The sequence below is a fragment of the Dipodomys merriami genome, unplaced genomic scaffold (assembly GCF_024711535.1).
Source record: "Dipodomys merriami isolate MVZ:Mamm:240054 unplaced genomic scaffold, mDipMer1.0.p SCAF_57, whole genome shotgun sequence".
In the NCBI taxonomy this organism is placed as follows: domain Eukaryota; kingdom Metazoa; phylum Chordata; class Mammalia; order Rodentia; family Heteromyidae; genus Dipodomys; species Dipodomys merriami.
Window position 1 is genome coordinate 7,737,196 of NW_027206146.1, and position 21,200 is coordinate 7,758,395.

The 21,200-nt window shown below is 50.9% G+C and overlaps 1 protein-coding gene across 1 annotated transcript; it reads right to left on the reverse strand.

The window, feature by feature from the left end:
• Window positions 1-500: 500 nt before the first annotated feature.
• Window positions 501-20,157, reverse strand: LOC138812877 (SUMO-activating enzyme subunit 1). The gene is made up of 9 exons (XM_070001120.1): window positions 20,009-20,157; window positions 19,259-19,370; window positions 17,793-17,966; window positions 15,617-15,759; window positions 14,532-14,631; window positions 11,256-11,361; window positions 5,024-5,168; window positions 2,027-2,096; window positions 501-1,036 (listed from the first exon to the last, which is right to left on the reverse strand). The coding sequence occupies exons 1-9, from the start codon at window positions 20,104-20,106 to the stop codon at window positions 944-946; spliced, it is 1,041 nt and encodes a 346-aa protein (XP_069857221.1). The 5' UTR covers window positions 20,107-20,157; the 3' UTR covers window positions 501-943.
• Between the last annotated feature and the right edge of the window lie 1,043 nt (window positions 20,158-21,200).

The following is a 21,200-nucleotide window of genomic DNA, read 5'->3' on the forward strand; positions in this document are numbered from 1 at the left end:
TCAAAGACCCTGGGACCTGGCATGGGGCAATGAAACCGCTGACCCCGATGGTGCCAGGACTGCAGTAACGTGCCTGGAAGGGGAGCACTGCAGACAGGCCCAACAGGCCCAACCCACCCAGGGCAGCGGCGGGCCAAGGGCCAGGGATGTCCGCCCTCCTCCTGGTGGGGACCAGGGTTCCCTACTGATGGCAGCGCTTTTCCAGCAGGATCCTTGCTGGCTTATACCCAGACTCCACCACGCTGGGCCGATTCCCCTGGCTCCAGGTTTGTCCTCATTCTTGCCAATGACAAGATGTAACAGAAAGGGCTGGGAAGGTGGCCGTGCATGAAGCCCTGGGTTCGATTCCTCAGCACAATATAAGCAGAAAAACAAATACAAAAAAAAAAAAAAAAAAAAGATGTAACAGAAGCCCCTACAGGTTCGGCCTCCGAGTAAGGATGGCATCTTCCCCTGACTTTTCTTCTGATCTGGAAGTTTCACAAGTAGAGGAAACCAAATTCTAAAGCAAGTAACTTTATTATCATTTCTCACGAAACAAATGAAGAAAATGTAGAAAATAGCTGTAACACAGAAGAGCCGTGGGGCTCCCTGCCCGGTGGACGGGTACAGCCTCGGCAAAGGCCTGCAGGGCCACGCGCCAAGGACAGGGTTGGCGGAGGAGGGCACCGTACCCGCCAAGAATCAGAACAAGACTTCCCCAACACTGCAGGCAGGGGCACTTGATGATGCTCTGGAGGAGCTGGGGTTCCAACTAGGGCTCCCTTGAGTCTGGGCCCAGTCCCCACCTGAAGTCACACCCCTCCTGTGGGCTCAGCTGAGAAACAGCGCTGAGAAGTCAGGAGGCAGGCTGCTCCTTGCAGGGAAGCTGGAGTGGAGCAGGGCTCTGCCACCCTCCCGGGTAAAGGACATCAACAGATGGTGGCAGGTGGCAGGCTTGGGCTTACTTGGGGCCCAGGCACTCCACAACCCCACTGCCCTTCATACCATCAAAGAAGAAGAAGTTGTTGTGTGGTGGGTCCCTCTGAGACAGGGCCTGTGAAGAGAAAGACAAAGTACCACTCAGCTCAAGCACCTTCTAAGAGCTACAGAAACTGAATAGCGCAAGGGGCTGTGTGTATGTATCTCAGCTGGGCCCAGAGACCACTGGGCAATGTTGGGGGGCCAATGCTAAGCCTCTCAATATCCCTCTGTCCACGCACAAAGTGGATCTCAGGCGGACAGAGCCTCAAGACACCTCAATGGAAAAGAAAAGCACAGGAATTGTACCTAGGGCCTGGCCAGCACTCTCCTATGGGATTGCCCCCCCCCCCCCACTACTTCCTGAAGCCTTTGAGCCATCTTTCAGCATGGGTCCTGCCTGGTATAGCAGACTCGGTGCTGTGGACCTGAGGGAGGGGACTTTGCACAGCTGCCCGCCTTCTCCGGTTTACTTTACGTAGGTGGTCAGCTGAGGCCACCACTGCTCCTGCCAGCTGGCTGCAGGGAAGCAATGCTAAGCAGGGGTGTGGCGGGATGAGAGCAGGGCACGGGGTGAGCGAGGGGCAGGGCGGGTAGGAGGAGATGCAGCAGCAGGAATGTGCAGTACTCTGGCTGCCCGGTAAACAGAAACAAGACACTGGTCCACAGCTGTCCGCCAGTAGGAAGGAGGGGATGCACAGAAGCCCCTGTGCAGTGGGTCGAGGCCACCTGCCCACCACCCTCCACTGCTCACTCAGACCGAGATTTCAGCATCCCTGCCTGGGGACCCCAGCACTTAGGCGGTTGAGGAGGATGGCGGATTTGAGGCCAGGCTGGGGCTACACAGGGAGATCCCACCACAAGAATCTTAAAAGATCCTCAGGAGGTTGAGAACCGAGGATCATATTTCGAAGCCAGCCTGGGTAGGAACAGTCATGGCTCATCTCCAATTAAACGCCCCCCCCCCCACATGCACGCACGCACGCACGCACACACACACACACACACACACACACGCACACACACGCACACACTGGCACCAATCTGCCCCCACAGGACACTTTACCTTCACGATCTCTTGTGCCAAGATCCCTCCAACTACCGCACACACCGGGGCCATCTCAGAGAAGCAGTACCTAGAGAGATGGGACGGCAGTACTGGGGTGATGAGGACTCAGCCCCTTCCCCTCCCTCCCTCAGGAAGAACTATAGAGACAGCGAGGCTAAGCCCTGACCTGGAGAGCGCCCCAGTGGGTGGCAGGGACACTTTTGCACACTTTGTTTGTCCCTCTTACGTTGTGGGAGCTCTCCATCTGTGCTTCCTAATAATAAGGTGGCAGGTGGCAGAGGTCCAGCGGCTGGGCACATTCTCCTAATTCTCTCCGCAGCTAGGGCGCTGCGCTCGGTATGCTGTTTGCAGACAATGCCAGGGAGCAGGCAAAACAAAGCCCTTACAACCCAGGGCCACACCAAGCACAAACTAGAGAACAAACTCAAGCTGCTACTGTTACCCAGCCCTCCAGCTCACCCAGCCAAAGACCCATGCCCACCCCCCACCCCCCAGGGTCAGTCCTGACTTCAACCCTAAGGGCTTGTCCACAGAGGGAACCCACACAGGACCACCCCAGTCAGCTTCCCCCTGAATTTCTCAACCACCTCCGATCCCACCCCAGCGCACACTCCTTCTAGACAGCACCACCAATGAATAGCCTGAGCCAGAGTGGTGACTCGCCACTCATCCTAGCGACTCAGGAGGCTGAGGTCCTAGGCCCATGGCAGGAAAGTCTGTCTGTGACACTCTTATCCCCAATTAATCAGCAAAATGCCGGAAATGGGAGTTGTAGCTCAAGTGGTAGAATGTGAGCCTTGAACAAAAAAACAAAGCTCAGGGACAGCTCCCAAGCCCTGAGTTCAAGCCCTAGGACCTGAACCAAAAACAACACAACAACGAAAGGTACAGCCTGAGTACCAACAACCACTTGGTTTGGTCTACAACATTGGTGGGGGGCAAGGCACAGGGCACCTGGACCATGCAGCGTGGCACAGGGGTCCAGAACCTCTCCTCCCCTGCCCAAGGCTTGCGCCAATGTGGGATTGCCACATCTGTACACACAGGCAACATGCTGGCCACCAGGCTAGAGCCATTCCAACTGCCACAGCAGGTGGAGAATGTTCATTTTATTATGTCTATCTTGCCACAATAAATACGTGGATTATATTGGACACATATTGTACATATATTGTATATGCAAATGATGAATGTTTCCTAAGCACGACAGGTGATAAAGCAGTCTAGTAAGCTAAGTGCAGTAACACAAGGCAAGAGGCTGGAGAAACGGGCTGCTGAGCCCACTACACAGAAATAATGCTTGAGCCCCCTCCCACCCTCGAGCAGCCCATCCACCGAGGCTGAGCCCGGCACCTTCTCACACGGTGGACCCGGGTGTGTTACCTTCCTCATCAGAAAAGCAATAAAGCTTCCTGATTGTGTTTGTGAAGAGAACAAGTGGGTGGCCAGGGAAGAGCACGGCAGGCCCCCGGGAGATGAGGGAAGGAGAAACTTGTGCACAGTCTGGGTGGCAGCGGCGCTAGGGCGGCTGGGGCCTGTGCGAGGGTAGCTCAGCTGCCAGGCGGTGGCTCATTTCTGTGCCTACGTCCCTGGCCCATCTCAGCTCATCTCGAAGCCTGGCTCCAGAGACTTGAGAGTCACTCAACACCTCTTACTTAGCAGGCAATAGAGGAGCACCTGCGCTCTGGGCCAGCCAGCCACGGACATGGGGAGGGGGAAGAGAGGGGGAAGAAAGGGGGGTGTCTAGGTCCAGTGGCAACAGGACACTGGGCAGCTGTGGCCACCACTGGCCTTGGTGGCTGGGTGGTGGCTCTCTCAGCCATCCTTCCTGGGCCATGAGTGCGACCCACCAACTTAAGACGAGCTGGACCCCACCCGAGACCGAGCGCCACCAGCCTGAAACCGCACGGTGACACTGATACTGTAATTACCTTATGGACGAGAGGTTTTTGGTTTGTGGCACTGAAGGTGGTTGGAAGACAGTGGTCCCTGGGATGGGTAGGGACGTGGCACAAGGCGAGGGGTGCATGGTGGGTTTGTCACAGGATGAGAATGGACAGGGCTGGCAGGGGAGAGCCGACGCGAGACTCTGGGGTGAGGGAGAAAGGACACAGAAGGAAGGGGCTGTGGCTGCCCTCTGCTGGGGGTCACGGGGTGGCATGGGCACCCTAGGCAACTACTACTAAACCATGGGCACGTGACCTCACCCAACTGAAGCTGACTGCAGCACAGGGCAGAGGACACTGCAGCCTGGATGTCTGCTGGAGGAGGGAGGGGCAAACAAGCCAACCATAGGGTACAAGTGGCAATTCCTGGGTCTCCACATCCTGGGGGCCAGACGATGGACACATGCAGCACTGGGCAACCTTGGAACTCCCAATAAGACACGTTTGGGAGCAGGCAAGTGGCTCTATAAGCCACACGGCTCCCCACAACCACAGCAGAGGGGAACGACCCAAAGAGAATATGAGAGAAAGGCAGAGAATAGCTTCAGTAACAGCTCCTAATGCCCGCTTCCAAGCCACGAGAACCAAGTATAGCACTCTACCACTTGAGTCACAGCGCCACTTCAGGCTTTTTCTGTGTATATGATACTGAGGAATCGCACTCAGGGCTTCGTGCATGCTAGGCAAGCACTCTACCACTAAGCCATATTCCCAGCCCCAAGAACCAAGTACTTTTATGAAAACCACCTCCTTCCTTTCCCTCTTCCCTGTTCTTTTCTACAGGGTCTCTGTATATCCCAGACAATCTGCCTTCACTCTCGGCCCTCTGTCTTCCGAGGGCTGGATTACAGGCGTATCTACCATACCTGGCCACCTCCCTAATGGGTACATACCACTACAACAGTGGAGGGTGGGTAAAGTGCGGGTGCGGGAGGAATGAGACACACAGGAGCCCTCATGACTTTGGGTCTTGTGACCTCTGAAAGTGGGGCACAGTGAGCCACGTTCATGAATCCAGGCTAAGTTCTGAGGAGCACTGAGCACCCACCTGACAAAGTCATCGGGCAGCAGGTCAGGATGGACGCCCAGGGAGTCGAGCACGTCGTTGCGGATCTGGAGCAGCAGCTCGGAATCCTCCCTGCAGGTACTGGAACCAGGGTCTCTTCCTTTATCTGTGCGGAACTTTAGAAGAACTGAGGGGAGAAAGGGGTGTAAAGGTTCTCTTAATGAATGCTTCCAGGTGTGCACTAAGAAATCTGTGCTAAAGGAAGGAGTCCATTGTTGAAACACAGGCCAAGTGAAAGCAGCACACCTTTCCACTGTCCAACACGGCCAGCACCAAGGCAACCAGATGGCTACAGAGCAAATCCCCCATGACAGGGGTGACAGTGATGGTGGAATGGGGGCCCTGCTGGAAGTCAGGTGGGACTTCCAGCACAGGCATGTGTGGTTCTTCCAGAATGTGCCCTGTGGACCCTTCTACATTCCAGCCATCACAGCATGATGGGTGATCACATTGGTGTGAGCCTTGACTTCTGCCCCCAGTTTGTACTGGCAAGATTCTGGGGCAGCTCTCTCTCTCTCTCTCACACACACACACACACACATACACACACAGAGCTGGCAGGCTGGCACCGTCCACAGGCTTCGCTGACAACATCTGGAAGGCTCCCAGGACCACTGGAGAGTGGCCAGAAGTTGGGCCTTATTTGCAGCAAGGAAGGCTTCTCACTCTTTTGAAGTCAGCACTCTAGTTAGCACGGTGGGATGGGGGCAGGGGGTGGGGAGTGAGTGGGTGAAGAAGCCATGTTCTAGGACAGCAGCCTCAGGTCTGACCCTAGCCCCAGATGAAGTTCTTGCTCATTCCATCTTCCTCTTTTGTGTTCTGCTGCACGCACACGCATGCGTGCAGGCATGGACATGGACGGACATGCACACACACACACACACACACACACACACACACACACACACACACACACACACACACACACACACACACACACACACACACACACACACACACACACACACACACACACACACGCTCTGGCTGTCGGCTGCATTGCTGAGGAGCCCTGCCCCAGCAGTGTGCAGACATCAACCGTTCGTTCGGTGAGATCAAACACTCAGGGAAAGGGAGCTGTCTGCTAAATGTGACTCATCCGACCGTGTCCAAACACTGTGCGAGTTCCCTTCCCAACTTGATTAACTTCATCTGAACCTTTTAATTAACTTGAGCTGCTCAAGTCCTGGGGACCGCACACTCCGCAGGAGATGCGGGCTGCTGTCTGCTCAAACTTTAAGATGGAGTCTCATTAGGCTGGAAGTCACCACCTTCCTGCTTGGCCACTGAAACACAGAGATGACCGGCATGCACCACCACCCCTTTTTTCCTTTTTAGAAACTTTCTGCTCTCAAATATTGCGGGGATGCAGCTGAGAGGCGGCATGGCAAACTCAGACAGACCCCAAACAACCAAAGGCTGTGATCGTAGCTCATGCGGTTTTAGTGAAATTGCTGCATCACCGCACACATCCGTCCAGGATTTTAATAATCAAAACAACGAAGTCACAATCACTACACTCCTGACAGGACTGCACGCTTCCCCTCTGTCCTGATCTCCCATGAGGGGAGTTTCTAAAAAAACAAAAATTAAAAATCACTCCAAATGGCCCTCCCCCTGCCCCTCGGAGCTCACCAATTACAACAGCACACGGGACTCTGAACTAGCTAACTAAAATGTCAGTGTCTGACAGGACACCAAGTGTGAACAGTGTGGGCCACGCAGAGGCAGATCACACGCAGACCCGTCGCGCAGGGCCTTGTGTCCGCCAGTGTCACAGGGCTGCTGGGACAGAGGCCGGCACACACACCGCCCTGTCTGCCACAAGCGGCGGGGAAAGAGGGTCTTTTCTCCAGTCCAGCACTTGAGTGGCACATGACCTGGGCTCTGGGCATCTGCTGTGCTCTGCCAACCACACTTGCCCCGGAACATGGCACAGGACATCCCCGTGACTGTTGTCTGACAGTCAAAGAGAAGATGTGAGGCTTTCAGCAAGGGCTGCAGCTGGCCTTGGGGCCCGGGGCAGATGCTGGGGAGGGGGAGGGGGTGCCGCCTGGAAGAAAACACCAGGCAGGTTGTAGACAATGTGGCCCATTCTTGTGTGCTCATCTTGTGGGCCTCAGTTTCCCTTCTGCAGAAGGACAACAAGAGAGGGCCTATCCCAGGCTTCCTGTTCAGTTCAGAGACACAAACAGTGAGGATGGCATTGCAGTGTGGCCAGCGGAAAGGCTGCCTGGCATGTGGGAGGGAGAACACTCATGTAGGGGTCAGGGAGATTTCACGCGACCATACCAGTACTGATGTGCCTGGTTGCCATGAACCCCAGTACACAAGGGAGCCCTGGCGCCGGCCTGTTTTGGAGATTAAGGGGCCGAGTGGGTAACTGCTGTCTGCTTCTCAAGGTAGAGCTTCTGCCAGTGCCTCCTTTCTAATCGACCCTGGGCTCTGCCTTGTCTGCTGCTGATAAGCCAGGGCTACACACAAACACCAACCACTGTTTTTTTTTTCCCCCTCCCTACAAAATTATTTTTAAACATCTGTGGTCATGACAGCAGCAAATTGTGTTCAGCTGCCACCCCATTATCGGAGACCATTTCCCCGTGGCTGTCTTCCCCCCTTCCATAGGATTCGTCATTGTTGAACACCAACAATATCCTCGTTGGAGAACAAATGGTCTGTCCAAAAAGTGGGGGTGCCTACGCATCGCTTGCTTGGCAAAGGTTTACAAATGCTAAAATAAGACTTGGGTGTGGTGGCTCATTCCTGTAGTACCAGCTACTTAGGAGGCACAGAGGAAGAGGATCTGGGGTTAAGGCCAGCCCAGGCAAGTTAGTGAAACCAATCTCAACAAATAAACCAGGCAGTGGTGGCATGCTTGTAATCCCAGTTATGTGGCAGGTCCGATAATCCAAACCAGCTGAAGGCCTGGCTCAAGGAGTACAGTCTGCCTAGCATCTGTGAAGCCACATTCAAATCCTTTCCTGTCAATAAAAATTATGCTTACATATTTGCTCAAAGCCAGGATTCACATGAAGTTCCCACCAGTATGAAAACCAGAACTATGGCTCCACACTAATCTATACTTTGCTCTTTTTCACCTGGGTCCAGTGAAAACCCAGCTAGTGCAGTGTCTTCCTTTCACTCCTATCCCGCACTATCACCATTTGAAGCACTAAATGCATGTTTACATAAAAACACAACTAAGTGGGCTGGGAAGTTGGCTCAGTGGTAGAGCGCTTGCCTTGCATGCCTGAGGCCCTGGGTTCGATTCCTCAGCACCACATAAGCAAAGAGGAAAAAAAAGCTGGAAGTGGTGCTGTGACTCAAGTGGTAGAGCGCTAGCCTTGAGCTGAAGAGCTGAGGGATAGCGCTCAGGCCCAGAGTTCAGGCCCCACAACCAGACCCAAAAACAAAAAACAAAAAACACAACTAGTAAACTGAGGCTCTGCTTCAGGACAGGTTCTGATCTCAGCCTCCAGAATAGCTAGAATTGTAGCCTTGAGCTGCTCTAGCCAGTTTCCCTCCCTTCCTTCCTCCCTCCAACTCCTTCTTTTTCCCTTCTCTCTCCTCACTGCCCCCACCCCCAAACATTCTGCTATGTACCTTAAGACTGGCCTCAAACTTGGAATCCTCCTGGACACTGGGATTACAGGCATGTACCACAACACCCTGCTACATCATTCTTTTCCCCCAAGCTCCTCAGTTTCTGACAGATGGGTGAGGTGACGGGGGAAGCTGGCACCACAGAAGGGTTCCTGCCGCTGGCAGCTGTGTCTTATCTAGCGGGGGTGGGCCACTGTTGCTCCTGCAGGACAATGCTGCCACCCTTCCCATGTGCCAGACTTTATGCCTCTCCAGGGAAGTCCACGCTCAGCTCAGGAGCCTGCATGTCAGTTGGTCTGAGGGCTATGATGGAGGAATTCTGACATACCCAGAGAGACCACCGGGATCTCATGGCTTTTCCTATGTCTCCTATGAGGCTCTCCTGACAGCCTACGCAGGCGCTTGCAGGGTCTCCCACATAACTTTCCAGCTTCAATTCTATGCTCAATTCTTCAATTCTGTGCCCTAGTACTTTTCCATCATTCATCAGAGAAAAGCCTGGAAGATAAGGCTGCTGAGGACCGTGATAAACATCCTCACGTTGAGACAGGCCACGCGCGCAAGCTCTCCCTGGCCTGGACTGAAGCTTCGTGGTCTTGCTCATGCTGCTCCGTGAGCGCTGTTTCCATACCAGACCCACTATTTTTAGCAATCCTGTTATGATAAACTCACAGTAACCTCAAAAAGAACAAATCAAAGTCAATGTTTTGCCACAGGAAACCAGCTCACTCTTCATGTTTTTCCAACATGTTACAAAAAAATAATAAAAAGATGAAGCCGTTTTGTCACAGATGGCCAGGGTAACCTGAAAGATAGTGGAAAAATGCAGCAGGAAGTACTCAGTCCGGCCACCATCTTGTTATGTAAACTGGAAAAACACTCCACACACAAACGTGGTGAAGACACACATGCACATAGCTGCTTCATTGCAAGTAGAATTATGAATGAGGCAGCAAGAAACATCTGTGGGGGTGGGGTGCAGGCCAGTGCCAGAAGACATGGGATCAAAAGTCTGGGGGAGGCTGGGTGTCAGTGGCTCACACCTGCAATCCTAGCTACTCAGAAGGCTGAGATCTGAGGATTGTGGTTCGAAGCCAGTCTAGACAGCAAAGTCCATGAGACTCCTTATCTCTTCTAAGCTGTTTGATGGGGGAGCTATGGTTCAAGTGGTAGAGTGCCAGCTATGAGCAAAAAAAAAAAAAAAAGCTAAGAGGCAGCACCCAGGTCCTGAGTTCAAGCTTAGTACAAGCACCCCCGAAAATAAAGAAACCAGAAATGTATCCATAACTTTTCCTCCACCACATGGCAACAATGTGTCCCGGCCTAGGGGCAGTGGCTCCAGTCCTGAAAGATTCATGGGAAGCAAAGGAGGAAACTGAGGAAGGGAAGAGGCAGGGAGGAGAAGGAAGATGCAGCTCAACTCAGCCCTAGGGAAACAAGAGGAAGCTGTCCAAATGCAACTGGAAGATCAGATGAGCACTATTCAAGACAAACTCTGCAGGATACATCTCCCTGAGAAAGAGCTGTCATGTGGACACCTTCCCAGGCCTTAGAGAGGACACAGGAGTGTAGACAGCGGGCTCAGGGATCCCAGCAGCCTGTGCAAATATGTGCTACATATACTGTGTGTACCATGAAGAAACTAGGCCAAAAAAAAAAAGTGCTTTCTCTGGGTATTTTTACAATAAATACAGTGTTCTGCTTTGCTTTTGGTGAAGACTGACCTCAGGGCCTTGCACTGGGCAGGGAAGCGTGTGATCATCACAAACTCCTCAATCATAGAAAGGTGCTCTTTTTTTTGGGGGGGGGGGGTCCGGTCGTGGGGCCTGAACTCTGGGTCTGGGCGCTGTCTCTCAGCTCTTCAGCTCAAGGCTAGTGCTCTACCATTTGAGCCCCAGCGCCACTTCCGCCTTTTTTCTTTTTGCTTATGTGGTGCTGAGGAATCGAACCCAGGGCCTCAGGCAGGCAAGGCAAGCGCTCTACCACTGAGCCACCTTCCCAGCCCAGAAAGGTGCTCTTAACTGTTGCTCACCAACCAATAGGCGTTTCCCACCTATGTGCTAGGAGATCAGGAGCAGTCTTCAATCTCTCTGTCTGCCTCCTGGCTGGCAGAATGAGAAAGCAGTATATCTACATATCACGCCTGCGGTAAGCACTCAGTGTTTGAAACAAAACAAATTATTATTATTATGGACCAGGCCCATCCATGCCAGGCCAGCAAGCTAAACTGACCTACACACCCAGAGCAATTACTTCTCAAATAACAGGGGCCACATCCAGGTAGTTCCTTCACAGGGAAGCTTTCCCTCACTGGGTCCAACACAAAGGAAGAACTCTGGGAGGCAAAGGAAGGAAAAGATGCTAGACTTGGGAACCTGTCATCTCAAGTTCCATTTTGGGGGAGCCAATTATTTCAACAGATTAACAAGGTCACCAGAAACTAGAGCTCAACCATGTTTTAACTTGCTCTGCTTCCCTCAGCGCGCACACTGAGAAGGAGCTAAGAGAACTTTTACAGTCAGGGAAGTGAGTGCACAATCATCAGCACTGTACAGCCACGTGTGCATACTGCAGTCCAAGGCCCAGCACAGAGTGTGGCTTTGGCCCTCACCTTGCAGGAGGAAGTAATCGGTGGCGGTGCGCTTCAGGGCAGCCTGGGCCTTCTCACTGCTCCAGTCCACCTCCAGGGCCTCTTTGATGGGACAGAAAACCACCTTCTGTTGGAAAAAGACACAAGTATTTCAGGATAAACACTGGCTTTAAGTCACAAGGCAAGAGAGCTCTTCTATGTCATTATGGTTTACTGATCAGTGAAAGAAAGAGTGCCCACTGAAACATAAGCAAGTGCTTGTTCAAGTGAGTCTCCTCCACTCCTCTGGGTACTGGAGACTGGGTGATGGGGACACACTCCCTGCATGAAGGAAAAACCAAGTTCCTGAACACCAGCTTCTCTTCCCCTGTCTCGTCTAACTATGGCTGCATTACACTCCAGAAATCCTTGCAACAGTGAGAAGCAGAACCTATATCTAAAGATATTCAAGAACATAAGCATGATAGCTCAGGTCTGCAATCACACTCACCCAGAAAACAGAGATCAAGATCATAGTTGAGAGCCAACTGAGAGCCAAAAAAAAAAAAAAAAAAAGAAAAAGGAAAAAGAATGAGACCTCCTCTTTTAATAAGTAGGTATAGTATTGAATCCTGTTAATTGTAGCTACTTGAGAGGTACAGGAAGGATTTCAGTCCAAGGTCTGCCTTGGGCAAGAAATGGGAAAATAACCTGAAAAACAGCTGGAAGCACAAAGGTTGGACAAATGGACCAAGCAGAACTGTTTGCCCAGGAAGCACAAGGCTGTGAGTTCAAAGCCAACAAGCACTGGTGGCTCACATCTGTACTCGTAGCTAACTCAGGAGGCTGAGACCTGGAGGATCTGGAAGGCCAGCCTGGGTAGAAAGTTTGCTAGAACTTTTCCAGAATGATCCCCACTTTCCCATATTGATCCCATCACCCTTACAAAACCTCACATCACCCATGTTCCTGGGTGAGCCTGTGCCTATCCTTTTGGCCATCAAGTCCTTCCTTGACAGCTGGAGGCTGGGGAGACCATGCCTCTCCAGTTTGAGATAGCAGGACCAACTGTGCTTCCTTGCCCCCAACACACAGGGTCTTACACACAGTGGGCTGTTTTAGGGTGAGAAAAGTCAGCAGGTCTTTGCCCTAAACCTGTCATGAATACTAGGTACAGGATGCACTGAAAAACTCCCTCGGAGATTCTCTGGCCACCACCTGATTGTTCTGCTTCATGTTTGTGCCAGGCTGGGAGGACAATCAAACCCAATGCTGTCCGTCTCATGACTTCTCCTGGGCACCAAGGGCAGCAGACAAACTGATCCTGTAGCTCTGGGCCAGGCCAGATACCTACTTAGATGGTGTGAAAACCACAGGTTTTTTTTTTCCTCTGTTTTGTAAAGTTTCTAACTTAGGAGCACACAGTGTACCTTGAAGCAGAAGTAGCTTTATATCATCTGACTGAACTTAGGAAAAAGGGGGAGGGGAAGGGAACTCTAACCAGAAACTGTTCACAGGAAACAGGAAGTAGCTGCCCCCTTTCCACCCCCAACCTGGGAGTACAAACCAATCAGTGACTCTACTAGATCCAGGCAGAAGGGCTGAGTTGAGAGCAAGGTATCTGACAAGGCCTGGAATCTAGGGACTGGGAGGAGGGGCGCCCCACATGCCTCCTGGGCTCTCAGATCTGGGTTGGAATCCCAGCTCTGCATTCAAGTGGAACAGCTGACCAACAAGGCAACGAAGTCAGCTGGGCAATATTTTGATACCTTCAAATTGTCCCGATATAGGAAGAGGCACACAAAGCCCAGGCCTGCAGAGCCCTGAGGAATGGGAAGTCAAGGCCACTGGGGCTGCCCACATTCTCCTCATAGTGACAGAAAGTGACTCCCAAAACAGTAGCACAGACTCCAGGGAAACTTCCAGCTGTGACCTGCTAACCCAGCCCATTTGAATGCGAAAGACACGCCTCCACTAGGAAAGGAAGGCTCCTAAACCAGAAAATCCTTCACACCCAGGCCAAGTGTCACTCCAGTAACAGTGATTTATAAACTGACAGTCCACACAAAGCTGCTTCCATGCTCCTCCCAGCTTAACTCCTCCTCCCATACCAAAGCAGCACAGACAGTCAGATAATGCTTGGCTGAGGGAGAGGGAGAGGGAGAGAGGGAGGGAGGAGAGGGAAAGGAACAGGGAGAGAAGGAGGGAGGGAGGGAGGGAGGGAAAGGAAGGGAAGGGAAGGGAAGGGAAGGAAAAGGAAGGACGGAAAGGAGGGAAAGGGGAGAGAAGAAAAAGTCAAAGCAAAATAGCAATTCCAAAGGAGGCAGGCTCTGGTGGCTACTGTCTGTAATCCTAGCTACTCAGGAGGCTGAGATCTAAGGATCACAATTCAAAGTTCATGAGACTCATCTCCAATTAAGCACTAGAAAACAGGAAATGGCACTATGGCTCAAAGTGGTAGAGTGTTAGCCTTGAGCAAAAACAAAACAAAACAAAACAACTCAGGGACAGCACCCAGGCCCTGAGTTCAAGCCCCATAAAAGACCAAAAAAAAAAAAACATATCAAGATAATAGCTTTTTGCTGAAGAGTAGTCTTTCTAATACTAAGTCCATACACTAGAGGTCGAAGCTACTGGTCTATACAGCGAACAAGCCAAACAGGTTAAATTCTCTGTGGTCTCCACTGTACCAATTGTAAGGTACGCTCCTGGATGGCGGAGCAGACTCCACCCTCCTCGCAGCAAAGTTTCCACCCAGTACCTGCGTTACCTAGGCAACTGGGACACGGGGAAGAGGTCACATCTGCATCCACTGAGGTCACATCTGAATTTGATGTGGCCACACCTTTCTCCACCCATACCCTAGATAAGGCCTAGCCCAGGCCCAGATGCCCTCTCTCTGCTCTTTTCTAGCTCTTCTCTTTTCTAGCTTTCTCTTAGCTCTTTTCCCCAGCTCTCTCTCTTTCCCAGGCCTTTCCCCACTGCGTGGAGGACCAAGATGGCCTGGTGCCAGCCGTAACAAATAAACCTACCCCTTACCTGAATACCACGTGTGTGCTGTTCTTACTCGGCTACCTTTTTAAAAACCTAACACCAATCACACAGCATTCCAAGTCTACTGCCAAGCTTCCAGTGCTGAAAGACTACACAAGCATACAGAATCTCCCTTTCAAATTTGGAGCCTTGGCCCACATTCCTTACAGCAACAGGCTGTTGGTATAACCGTGGGACAGGAGGCGCAGGGTAGGTAAGCGTCATTGGCCCCACAAGGCCCCAGGAGTTGGGCTGGGACCCTCAGTGGCTGTGACTCACAGTTACCTTTTTCACCATTGTTGTCTCAGATGAGTCGACTTTTGCCTTTTTGGTGTCAGGCCCATCTTCCACTCCTTGGCTAACTTTGGCAACTTTGGTTTTCTCCCTAGGGGATATGAGGAGAGGAAGTTCTACTTATGAGTTATGTTATTAGTATTAAAATGTGCTCACCCCCCCCCCAAACACACAAATAAGGTGGTAAGAGCAAAAGCTTTCGTGTCAGGGAAATCTGGATTCAAATCTCATCTCTGTCAATGGATTATGTGACAAGTTAGCCACTTTGCAATACCAAGAGTTGGTGCACTGCCTAGCACATAGGAGCTCTCTATACACAAAACAGGTAGCATGAAATCATGAAAGCAGCAGATCTGATCCCACCCTTTCTGCTTGGAGATCCAGCTTGACATAGTTCATGTTGTGCAAGCAGCTCCTTAAGGCACCAGCACTCAAGGGAGGGAGTCCACACCATAGGGCTCTTCCCCATCTCAGCCTTACAGGCAATAAATGTCAGATCCTCCCCAGGGGCTTTGATGCCAAGCTCCACCCACACTGGGCCTGTCTCTATCAACTAGGTTTACATCTGTGCTACCTGCCACCTTTCATCTAGCAGCTCCAAATTCACAGCACTGTAGGTCCCATCATGAAAGAATCACAGCCTCAAGGTCCTAAACGAGGAAGAAGGGACTGGGTGCTCCTGAGAACTATCTGTGGACCCCAGAGCTGAAGTCACCTGCAGTTACCCCACATTCACAGTACTGGCTCTCTCTCAGCCTGCACAGACCCAACTACAAGCTGGAGAACAGTGTCGAGGGAACAAGCATGCCCCTGACATCCAGGCTGAAACTGTGGGCACAACACCCAAAGCGCAGACTGACCCATACCAACTGTCTAGCATGCTGTTTACTTTATATGAGACCATCATTTGGGGGGCAGGGGTCACATCCATAGTTTGGAACACACAAACTATTGCACTCAGCCATGCCTTGTCTTCAGAATAGTCTACATGCTACAACAAACTACTCTTTCCCCCTTTAGACGGCTGTTCCTACTAGTGAATAAAAATTGTTACAACCCTTTCTCCCAATGCTTACTCAACAAACTCATGCTCTCCGAGATTGGCAAATGTGTAACCATGATAGCCAAAGACATCTCCGGTGAAGAACTTGATGCTGTTTTTGTGGCAGATCTGGTCAACATTAATGATGACATCCCTTGAGCAACCAGTCAGGCACACCTGCAGAAGGAAGACACAGGCTCGGCGAAGTCACCACCCTCAGGTCTGACTAGGCCCTGGGATCAGCTAGGGGCAAACTGTGGGCAACACTGTCAACTGAGGTCAGTTTCTCTTCTTTCGTGGTGCCTGAACTCTGGGCCTGGGCGCTGTCCCTCAGCTCTTAAGCTCAAGGCAAGCACTCTATCACTTTGAGCCACAGCACCACTTCTGGCTTTTTCTGCTAATGTGGTACTAAGGAATTGAACCCAGGGTCTCATGCATGCAAGGCAAGCACTACCACTAAGCTACCTTCCCAGCCCCTGAGGTCACTTCCTAACACCTTAAAAAAAAAAAAAAAAAGTGCTTCATTAGAAAGAGAAAGCTACCACCCAGTCTCTCAACTCCACACAATCCACCCTTAGGGCTTCTGTGAAAAAAAAAGGCAGGGATAACTTAGCAAGCTTTCCTGGAACTATTAAACCTATTCATTTCTAATTGCTCAGAAACCAAGTTTACAGCAATCAGCCTTTCCCTTCCTTTTGTTAGGCCTGTAAGACAAATCCCACTGTCATTATTTCCCCAAATTTAAGGACAAGAGAAAAGATCATGGGCCAAGTGGCCTTCAGTTGGTTCTCTCTCTTTCTTTTTGATGGTCCTGGTAAACTTTGAGCCTGGGCTCTGTCCCTGAGCCTCTTTGTGCTCAAGGTTAGTGGTTAGCCACAGGCATTTCCAGCTTTTTCTGAGTTATTTATTGGAGATAAGAGTCTCTTAGACTTTCCTGCCAGGGGTAGCTTCCAACTGTTATTCTCAGATCTCAGCCTCTTGAGTAGCTAGGATGACATGTGTGAGCCATGGGCCTTTGGTTGGTTCTTTCTGCCACAGTGGAGCAGTGGCTCACTCAAGAGTCTCCTGAGACCTCCAGATGGTGCTTGAGGAAGTTGAGGCACTGGAAATGGCCAGTTCCACAGCACATGGCAGTAACATTTTGGGAGAAGCTTTTTGGGATCAGTTAACAGACAACTTCTTAACTATTTAAAGAGCATTTCCAGTTGATACCTGCTCTGCTGGTGTCTTATCAGTCTGGACACTGCAATACCATTGAGAAATTTATTCCTTAAGGATTTCATAGGATATAGCCACCCAAGGAGGGGGGAAAGAGAACCAAGGCAGAAATTATCTTAGCAGTGGGAAATAGGCAGTCATCTTCACCTACAATATGGGTAATATATAATCAATTGGCTTAAATCTGCTCTCTACAGCTCCAAGTTGATGAACACTAGCTAGAATAAACCAAATGTAGTTGCCATGGATAAGAAAGAAAAAGGGACAAATGCACAGGTGGATCCATTGTTCCCAGCCCATTTTCGAACAGATGCATACACACGACGAGACAAAACAAACTCCCTAACTCAAGCTCTGGCTTCTCCTGCAGTGGGTCTATCATTTCCAAACAAGAAGAATCCCTGTGGCCACAGGACTTGGGAGTTTTTCCAGGGTACGGGGAACTCACTCCATGTGAAAGGTCATCAATACCACTTTGACACTGACTTTCAAAACTCAGTTTAGCTTTAACTGCTATAGCAAATGAGGCTGCAGATGCCTCTTGTCTGGAGGATGGTGGGAGTTCTGTCCCGTTACCATGGTAAGTGGCTACTAAAAAACCACCAGACAAGAGACAGATCGAGATCAGGTGTGCTCCTTCTGAAGACCAAACACAAGCTGTACTTTGATATTTCTAACAATAAGTGCCGCTGGTGCCAAAATTTATCAACAACATGTTAAATTTTCAGAAGAAAACACTTGCGGTAATGTGCAAAGATTCTGGAAGGGAGATACAACACTAAACCTGGAGACATATGTCAAGGAAAGAATTCAGCAGACGGCAGTCACCAACAGCCACAATAGGCCTAGCACTGGACCTCTGCATAGAGCAACACTCCATGCAAAGTGGTAAACCTAAAGAACAGATCTTGGCAACTTCCTGGAAATATCAGAACGGGTGCTGTGAGGGCTCTGTGTACTCCCCCCCCCCCCAAAAAAAAAAAGTAACTTACAGCATCAAACTGAGTGAAAAATGACTCTGTTTTCTTCTCTATGTCCTCTGTGTCCACTTTCACGTCCACCATGGGGTTAAGATTCTGAGCTCGCTCCAAAGATGCTTCGGCTCTATTTCGCCCAACAGAGCCAGTACGAATCAGAAACTGAGCGCCAGGATCTTCAGGAGACACCTAGAAATATATGTATTTTTTTTTTATTGAGTTCTTCTGGAAAATGAACCTCAAAAAAATAACAAACCGAGGCTGGGAAGGTGGCTCAGTGGTAGAGCGCTTGCCTTGCATGCCTGAGGCCCTGGGTTCGATTCCTCAGCACCACATAAGCAAAAAGGAAAAAGCCAGAAGTGGCGCTGTGGCTCAAGTGGTAGAGCGCTAGCCTTGAGCTGAAGAGCTGAGGGACAGCGTCCAGGCCCAGAGTTCAGGCCCCTCAACCAGACCAAAAAACAAAAAACAAACAAAAAACAAACAAAACCTTCCTTTGAAGGATAGCTAAAATATCATCAAATTGTATGTGAGTTCCTAATGCAAGAAATGCCATCTTTCTTGAGAAAGAAAGCTGGTCACTTATAGCTAAAGAGCACCCCCTTGTGTTCAAAAAGGAAATTCACTCCAAACAGAAAGGCCAGGCTTTCTTTTTCCACTTGAAATTTGCAACTGGTCATTTGTAAATTTGGCTTAGCCTAAGCACTCAGGGAAATATGTCTGCAAATGATTTCAGTTCAGAAAAATGCAAAAATCAGACACAAGAATGTTTAAAACAAACCATTTAAATAGAATTAAACCTCATCTAAAAGAAAAACTTCAAAGCCAGGCACCAGTGGCTCACGCCTGTAATCCTAGCTACTTAGGAGGCTGAGATCTGAAGATACTTCAAAGCCAGCCAGGACAGGAAAGGCTGTGAGACACTTATCTCCAATCAACCACTCAGAAAACCAAAAGTGGTGCAGTGGCTCAAGTGGTAAAGTGCTCACCTTGAGCTGAAGAGCTGATGGACAGTGTTCAGGCCCAGAGTTCAAGAGCCCCACGACTGACCACCCCGCCCCTCCAAAAAAAGAACTTTCAGTGATCCTCTTACCTCAGCCAGAGTGTTGTGAATACAGCCTGTACCCAGGTGAACCGTCTTAGGTTTGTCTCAGACTAAAATCAGAATCACTGTGTGCAAAAGGGTACACCACTCTAGACCTCCAGGCAGTTCTCCATTTGCCAATTAGTTACAAGGTAGTGTTGAGGCACCAACAGGCAAACTCTCCACTGTACTCCCAGGTAGCCTCCAAGGCAATGTCTTTAACTACACATCACAGACTGGCATTTAGGTTATATGAGCTGGTAACAGTGGTCCACTTGGGATGCAATGAGTCTCCAAAACTAGTTTCACTAAGGCTAACCTTCTTCTCACAGCACAAAACCTGCACAAGGGGGAGGGGGTGGGAGTTTGAGGGAACAGTAATAAGGTGACATTAGCTCACCAGTTCGTGGTCCAGCATGGTCAGCCCTTTCACTCCAGCCAGGATGAGGTTCTTGGCGATTTCGGCTCCCAGTCCCTTCATTCCAACCACCAGCACCCGGGAGGTCCGCAGCCTGTAGGAAAGACACTGTCAGATTGAGCACACAGGACATGAGCTTCCTGAATCCCACAACGAAAGAAGAGGGGGAAAGTGTGGTTTCCATTGGATGCACTCAAGTATCAGGGCCTCTCAATCTGGAAAAGACAAGTTCCAACCTATCCGGCACAGAAAAAAAAAATCCCCACCACCTATGAATGAATGAACTACGACGCCTCCAGCCACCATGAATGAATGAATGAACCACATCCACATCCTCCACCCACCCACGCATGAATGAATGAAACACGCCCCCCAATTTGCCCAGTCCATTCGTCCCCGCCCCTAAACCCCCTCACCCATCGCCCCGCCCCGTCTGGACGCCCCAATTCTCGAGCTCCCACTTCCAGCTCTCTCAGAACGCCCCCACATCCCCTTTCAGGGGACTCGGAGCCCTCAGAACCACCCAGCCCTCACCGCCCCGCGATGTCCCCGCCTCCCAACTCTTCCACAAACACCCCGGTTAGTCCCGAGCCCAGAACCCGAGCTAGGCGCATAAACCCCGCCTCCCAGCCAAGCCAGACCTTCCCGCCCCCCCAGGGCCCAGATCGCCTCGGTCCGCCGCTCGGCCCCCACAACACCCCGGCGGCGCCTGAGGCCCCCACCGGCCCCGACCTTTTCTGGGCCTCCAATCCCCACAGGCGGATCTGCCGGTCATACTGCGCCGCCTCCTCTTCACTGATGCCGCCGCCAGCCTCCTCCTTCTCCACCATGGCGCCGGTTGCCGCTCTCCGGCCCGCGCGCCGACAACCGACGCTGGCTGCGCGCCGGGGCGGAGTTTGCGCCTGCGCGAGAGAACGGGCCTGCGCAGTGCGTCCAGCGCGGTTTGCCCGCGAATCACGTGGTGTCGAGGGCGGGCTGTGGACTGCCAATCACCAGAGGAAGGCTCTAATAGGCGGGCAGAAAATAAAGCGTCGGCCTTCTGACCGCAGGCCCACGTGGACACCGAGTTAGCTTTTAATTCTGTGAGTTTGGATCGCTCAGGAAAGAATTTAGGCTGGAAGGTGTTTGAATAAAGTGGGCGAGGCCATTTTATTGACCTGTTTGCTTCAGTAGATACGAGTTGCTATTGAAGAAAACATAAAATCGAAGGTTTCTCTCTGGGAGAAAGATTGGTTTTCACACCCGTGAAACTGGAGTGCTAGCCCTGTACAGAAAAAAAGAAAAAAAAAAGCCGGGTGCTGGTGGCTCACGCCTGTAATCCTAGCTACTCAGGAGGCTGAGATCTGACAAAACCGACCGACAAAAAAAAAAAAAAAAAGACTGCCGGACAGCATCCAGACCCTGATTGTTCAGGCTCCAGGACTGGCACCAATAAAAAAAAAAGGGGGGGGGGGCTGTAAGACACTTTTTCAATTGCTTTTTATTGTTGTTGTTAGTTGTGGGGCTTGAACTCTGGGCCTGGGCGCTGTCCCTCAGCTCTTCAGCTCAAGGCGAGCCCTCTACCACTTGAGCCACAGCACCACATCCGGTTTTCTGGTGATTTATTGGAGATAAAAGTCTCATGGACTTTCCTGCCCAGGCTGGCTTTGAACCGTGATCCTCAGATCTCAGCCTCCTGAGTAGCTAGGATTGCAGACATGAGCCACCAGTGCCCAGCTCCTCTTTTTCTTTTTGAAGAGTATTAGTTTAAACTTCGATCTTCACATGTGCTATATAGGTACTCCATCACTTGAGGGACATCCTGTCCTTTTTTTTTTGTTTCAATTTTTCAGGTAAGGGGGCTAGGAAGTTGGCTCAGTGGTAGAGCGCTTGCTTTGCATGCATGAGGCTCTGGGTTCAATTCCTCAACCACATAAGCAGAAAA